General features: G+C 33.6%; 1 protein-coding gene across 1 annotated transcript; it reads right to left on the reverse strand.

Moving 5' to 3' along the window:
* Window positions 1–3,598: 3,598 nt before the first annotated feature.
* On the reverse strand, window positions 3,599–5,712 carry LOC108331912 (NAC domain-containing protein 2). The gene is made up of 3 exons (XM_017566917.2): window positions 5,416–5,712; window positions 5,036–5,310; window positions 3,599–4,576 (listed from the first exon to the last, which is right to left on the reverse strand). Exons 1-3 carry the CDS (start codon window positions 5,573–5,575, stop codon window positions 4,133–4,135), a joined length of 879 nt encoding a protein of 292 aa, XP_017422406.1. The 5' UTR covers window positions 5,576–5,712; the 3' UTR covers window positions 3,599–4,132.
* Window positions 5,713–7,239: the final 1,527 nt, after the last annotated feature.

The following is a 7,239-nucleotide window of genomic DNA, read 5'->3' on the forward strand; positions in this document are numbered from 1 at the left end:
CTTGGGGCACTCCAAAGTCTTTGAAATACCCATTATACTCTCTACTTTTTCCAAGAACGCTTCGTAGCCATTGCCGCCTAGCTAGCACTCCTCGCTTCCACCCTCTCCACTGGCGGCGGAGACGATGTCCACCTTCGGAAACGTTTGCATTGTTTTGTGGTGTAGGAGGGTTTTCAGAGATTCTTAAATGGTGAGTTATTTGAGAAAATATACATAATTATTTTCTAAGCTAAAAAGCAATAACAACATGATTAATTTGCAACTTAACTAAGTTTATATATATGAACTTAGAAAAGTCTATAGACGGTGATTTTGCAAGTGTTTAGTATTATTACAACATTATTTTATCTGTGTACAAATGATTTTGGTTCTTCAATGATTATTTTGTTGGCTCATGCATATGACATCTTTTTAGCATACCCTAATCCTTATATTAACCACATGGTTGAGTTCTTTGTTATTGTACAAATTAGAGATATTTGGTTATTTCCAATACTTAAGCTTGGAAATTAATAAATCCAACAACGATTTCCTTGCGTAAGATAAAATATACTTTATCTTTATTTGATGATATTGATTTATTAGATTGCAAATTGGTTAAACTATTCATAGATACTAGTTTAAAACTTAACATCAAAGTGCAACATCTTTTTAGTTACTAGGAAATCAATCATTGTTTTTTTTGTGATTTACTTGGATAATTCTCTTGTTTTTCAGAAGTCTCTCAAACAACACATTGTGCCTAGGTCTTAGGTGTAATCAAAATAATGTCTTATTTTGAATGAAAGTAGTTTGCCTATAATAGTTATTTAAATATTTTGAAATTTCAATTCAAACAACCGTATTTTTCTGTAACAATAAATTTATCATCCACTTTACTTTTAACACCTATCACTTTCAGCAACGTAGTATTAAACATCATATAACTGATAAATTTACAAAGATAATTATTTTTACTATTTTCTTCAACTTTAATCGTTTTTCCGACAAATTGATAATTATAAATATTTATTATATTATGAAGCATAATTATATAATATATATAATCAATTATTCTATTATTTTATTTTAAGTCTATTATCAGTAAGTTGCGATTATGGATAACTACCAACCTTCATAAATTGTAATGTAATGATTTACATGTCTTAAGCGAAATAAAGGGGTTTAAAGAATTAAAGTGTCCATCCAACAAAATAAAATTTAGCATAGCATTTGAGACTGTAAATACAAAGGTTGAATACGGATAAAGAGTTCACTCTAAAGCTATAATCACGAAGAAGGAATTAAATAATTGAATTTGGAGGGAGGAAAGAAAAAATATCCTATTCTCATATCAACTAAAGTAAAATTAATTTAGAATATATAAATGAAATAATATTATCTTATAAAATAATCTTATACAATTAAGTAAGACTAATTTAAAATATATTAGGAAGTATAAATTTTATACTATAAATTAATTTTATAAATTGAGTTAGATTTTAAATCCACAACTATCACGCAGATTAATACCTAAAATATCATTTGTTTAGGTAATGGTTTTTAATCTAAGATTGCTTCCTTCTCCATCACTCCTATTCTTCAACTTGTTTAACGGGTTGGTCAATTTCCACTAGCTTTGTCAGATAATTGACTATTGCTAAGAGCTTTATTAAATGGATAAGAATTAAAAGCAAGGTTGTAAAGGGTTGAAAAACCAAAACAATCTCATACCAATCAATTCTGACTCTGAAAATGCTCATTATTAGTTTTGCATACCACAATAAATTCTTATTGAAATACGCACGTTCACATTACTGTCTATGAAACACTGTTACATCATTCGAAGTGTGAAAAGATTATTAATTCAGTCAAAATACGCACACGTCCTGAGTAATTGTGGCGGTTGATATATACATTTTTGTTTGTTATAATTTAACAACGCGATAACAGCGTAATACAACGTGAATAACACAGCTCAAATTAATTATAACATGTCTTTTTCAATGATAATTGAGTCGCTCTTTTTAATTGTACCACATTGAGTTCACTCTATAATTTCTTCTATCTAACACTCAAATATTCATTCACTGCTTGAAAATTTTTATGTCGGTTCGGTTAGAACCACGTCATCGTAATTTGTAGGTCAGAATCACATTCATGTTTTATATAGTCCAAGTTGGGAGAACTTATTTGGAATTATCTAATTGTTTTCACACTGCTTAGGTATTTGAAAGAATTTATAAATTATTTTTCCGCTTACGTTTCTTTGATTGCTGTGAAAACAACGTATAACTTGCAAATTAAACGGGAATAACATAATTTAATTTAATTTTCTCTATAATTATAGAAACAACTTGTATACAAGTATTTATATGATAAATATTATATCAATACACTCAATCAAGTTGATAATCCCTTTTACCACAGTCATATCCAATACTGTGTTCGTTCGGCCAAGGTTTGGTTGAATTCAAATTACAGTCCACAGTATTGGAAACAATGGGCTTAAGAGCCCAATTTTATTTAAGTTCTGGGCCAATCCGGTTATATACGTCTACCTTACATAAAATTTGTTAATATTACTCTTTAATTAAAATTCTTGCTGCACGTCCTCATATTTTTCTTTATTTTTTTTTAATATTCTTTTAAAATTCCAAAACTATCTCCTCCATTTCAAAAGGTCTTACACTATTTTTTTTTTCAAATCTGTTAAAAAAAATATCTTTTAACAAATTTTTTTCATCTTCATATTTTTTTCTTTATCTTTTTTTAACAAATTTGTTTGTACAATCTTTTTTAAATCGTAACATGTTATTGGCTGTTTTAAATATATAAACCAATAAAATAATATATATAATCTATTGTTAAAATATTGTTAAAATAATTGTTAACATATCATATGGTCCAATTTTTAAGCTTTTTAACTTATTTCAAAATTCCTTAATAATTTTTTTAATGAATTTTAAAAATTATTAAGAAAATATCTTTCAACAATTAAGATTTTTCAAACCTTTCTTGTTAACGAATTTTTTAAAATTTTAATAAATTTTGAAACTCGTTTGAATTATGTTGACGAATTTTTTAAAAATTTTAATAAATTTTGAAATCCGTTTTGAATAATGTTATTTTTGGATTTTGAAATTCCATGGGAGAAATGTGTCAGTAATGATCACTTTTACCGCAGTAACATAAATGAAGAGACTGGAATGAAATATTGGTTTGAATTAATAGGTCCAACAGCATATCTAAGTTTCTTCATTTAAAAATTGAAACAAATGATTTTGATGAATATAAGTGTTTAATGTAACTTCAACAGTTGTGGTTGGTAAGGATAACGCACGCCATTTGGACCATAAATTAATAGAAGGTTCATTTTTCACATGAAAGAGAGTTCTGGAACATTGAATAAGAAATAAATGTCACATTCGCCTTCATAAAAAACTATAACTCCCACACATGGATTACCTCATCCTGCATTTAAAACTTCAGATTGCGACGAATTGTCATATAAATATTTACAGTTCCTTTCCCTTGCAAAAATTAAGTAGAAGGAATAATGTAATGGTGGAGCAGGAGAAACTGTATTGGTATATTTGATCAACAATAACTAAACTCGTTTTAGACTATTAATTACATTAGTACATTGAAATATAATAATATTGAGAAGTAAACAGAGTGATATCACTGCACTGAATTTAAAAAGACACGCCTAGCCAGGTACTTAATTAGATTTAACACATACTCATACTAATACTAATCATAACATATATAAATTAGAAGGACCGAATTGACCTTCTGAGAGAGAGAGAGAGAGCTTCTATCACATGACAACAACCTGTAGTGTACCTATCTACGTTCTACAATAGCTGTACACATGCTACTACTAGAGACAGCTCCATCATGCGCCGTTCGATTGTCTTCGTCACATACCAACATACACAAACACAACGGTGGACCCAACACAAGCGTTTCCTTCCACCTTCAAACTTTTTTAGATCTTTCTCTGCCCAAGCCTCAACTGATCAATAATCGTGTGCGAGCTCGCACAGGCACACTCATGGACCTTCAGTCTCGTGCTGCCGTGCAATGCGAATGCGTGCTGCTGTGTGTGGCCCTGGGCTTCGAAGGAATATTGTTGGGGGTGTGAAAATCAAAAGGGCTTGGGCCAGTACATGAACATGTCCTGCAGCGGCGACATCTGATTATTATTGTTGGTGTTATTGTTATTGCTCGTGAATTGGGTGAAGCCGTTGCTCAGAGTGGTATCCATGTAGAATGGAAACTCCAGGCTCTTCTCCCACTCGTTCCACTTCGGCTCGCTCTGCACCTCGCTCGCGAACTCCGGCGAAACCACCTGCTCTGAACAGCTTGAGTCCGTGTGCAGCTTCGGGATTGAATCCGACGGATCGAAGTACATGTAGTCAGTCATCGGCGGCGCCGGCGGAAGAACTCCTCCGCTTTTCAGAATCTCCGGCTTCTTCTCTTCGATCTCCGGGGATTCGATTTTCCGGGTCACAACTGGATCACTGCTCGGTTGTAATTTCTCGATCGTGCCCTTCTTGTTGTAGATACGGCACAGCACCCAATCATCCAACTGCAGAATCAGAACCGTGAGATTAATTTTCATTGTTTTTATTTATTAAAATAAATGTAAATTTAATTTATGATGCAGGTGAGAAAGATAAGAAGGGATAATTTCCATAAAGGGAAAGTGATAATTGGGATTGGAGGAAGATTTTTTTTTTTCAGGGTTTTGGATGTGATGTTAAGTTTTGGGCCCAAATAAATCAGCCCACACCACATGCGGGTAAGTCTTCAACTAGTGAAGGTTCCGCGTGGTTGTCATCACATGATAAAGGTGGGGGATAACATATTAGGACCATAGATTTTGCATGGTTTCCACCAAAATCCTGGACTTATCCTCGGGAATTATTATTATCATTATCATCCTCAGCTTCATCAAAAGCCAGTGGGACCGTCCAGGGGATAAACTCGTAATTTAATACAATTACTCTTGAACTGGGAAGGGATTATGTAAGTACGGTGCATATACCCTTAGGCTGTTCTTTTTGCGAACGGACCGATCTACATCAGCCAGACGATACTCGTGCATGATCCAATTGCTTTTGTCCCCTTTCGGAGCTTTCCCAGCGTAAAACACCAAAGCTTTCTTGATCCCAACCGCTTTCGGGTGACCAATGGGCTTATCTGCCCCGGTTGCCTTCCAGTAACCGGTTCCCGCCGCCCGATTCGGCCTCGAACCGTTTGGGTACTTCCGGTCCCGTGGTGAAAAGAAGTACCACTCTTTCTCTCCATAAGAAGCCAATCCTGAATATAGAAAAATTGCATTTGAAATTATATAATCAGTTCACTTGAAAATTAAAAAAAAAAAAAAACAAACTGGATTGAAACGAAGAAGATCGCATTAATTACCGGGAAGGTCCCAAGGGTCGTATTTGTAGAGGTCGATTTCGGCGATGATGGGAACGGCGATGGGCTGCGAGGCGCATTTGCGGCAGAGATAGTGCATCACGAGCTCCTCGTCCGTTGGATGGAATCTGAAGCCTGGGGGCAATTGAAGCTCTGATGCCATCTTTGTTGAAAGAAAATTATTTCTCCTCTGAGAGATCTCTGGTTAATTTCTGAAACTAATGAATATTGGTTCTCCCAATATCCCTCTCTACTTCAAGACTAAGACCAACTATGGTGGCGGCGCTTGAAACTTATTACATAATGGAGAGACGTTTATTTATAGGCGATTTGGGAACACGTGGCGTCAGGAGCCAGCAGTTTCTAGAATACACATGGGCGATAACGTTTAGGCAGTGGGCCTTTGATTTTCCATCCACTTTATTTTTCTACTTTTTATTTTTATTTTTATTCTATTCTATTACATATGACATTTGTCCTATTTAGTTTTTATTTTATTTTTTACCATATGCGTTACGTGTATTCCTCGTGGCGCAGAGCGTGGTAGGGAGTGAGAAGATAAAACATTTAATTTTTTATACATGGCCTTTTTTGTTTAATCTATTTTCAAATTAATAATGCTCCGCCATTAGGTTAGGTGACGATTTTAAAATTTAAATACTAGTATTATATAAGTTAACAGCAAGGTTAAGGTGAAAATGGCCGTCATTATCTGTTTATATTTTTTAAAAGTTGTGATATGTATATTTCTTTTATTTTGTATTGTGTTCTGATTCCTTTTACATCTCCTTTTATTTTCCGGTGTTCTTTTTATGCCTTTATTCAAGGTCTATTTCAATGGGAGTTTTTTAAAAATAAAAAATAAAATAAAGAAGGTGGGTGATGGGTAAGCGGACACGTGTCGTGCTCTCAACTGTGGTGCGCGCGTGTCGAGAGCCCACACGAGGTGATTTTGTCACTGCTTACGACACTGGTTTTGGAGCGAAGCGTGGGCTAGTCGGTTGGGGCCCACGGCGTCGATGGTGTTGCATGGAATCGGCGCGTTAATTTGACTTTTGCTGCAGAAATTGGACAGTGGATGAAGGGTACACGTGTGCCGCATATGTTCATTTGCGTTGGATCATCATCTCGCGTGATTTATGATTTGTAGCTTTGTAGCTTTTCTTCTACGACATAAGGCCCCACCTCACCGCGTAATCTCTACCACCTCTTCCACATTCCTTTTTCTTTTCTAATTTTTCCCTCCTTTATCTTTCAGTTTTCACCTCGCCAACTTTTAGCTTCTTTTTCAGAAAATATCAGCCAAATCTTACCACATCTATTTTAAATTTACTATATACATATATTCAATCAAATAGTTGATATGTAGTATTAGAAGGCGTAGTAAACAGTTGACAAAAACAACATTTGTTTACCCTTTTAGAAAATATTTATTACTATATTGTGCGCTGAGGTATTACTTTTTACATGATTTTCTGTGAAATGTTTAAATAACTTATACAAAGGTTTTTTCCGTTCATTAAATTATTTATTATACTCGTTTATACTTAACCTATTTTAATAATTTGCTGTAAGAACACCTATTTTAATAATTTTATTAACGACGTTTATCATAATAAAATTTGTAGATGAAGTGAAAAAAAAATATATTATCAGAGTTTTAACATCAGTTTGAGATACGAGGTTACTAAACACGTTAGTTTATTCAAATAATTTATTTATGGTGCTTTCGAATACGACATTTTAGGATGTATATGATACATGTTTGATAATTTTTTGAAAGTTGTGCATAATCATATTTTTTTGTATTGTTTTAATGGGCAGAAG

Source organism: Vigna angularis, chromosome 4, assembly GCF_016808095.1.
Source record: "Vigna angularis cultivar LongXiaoDou No.4 chromosome 4, ASM1680809v1, whole genome shotgun sequence".
NCBI classification, from domain to species: Eukaryota; Viridiplantae; Streptophyta; class Magnoliopsida; order Fabales; family Fabaceae; genus Vigna; species Vigna angularis.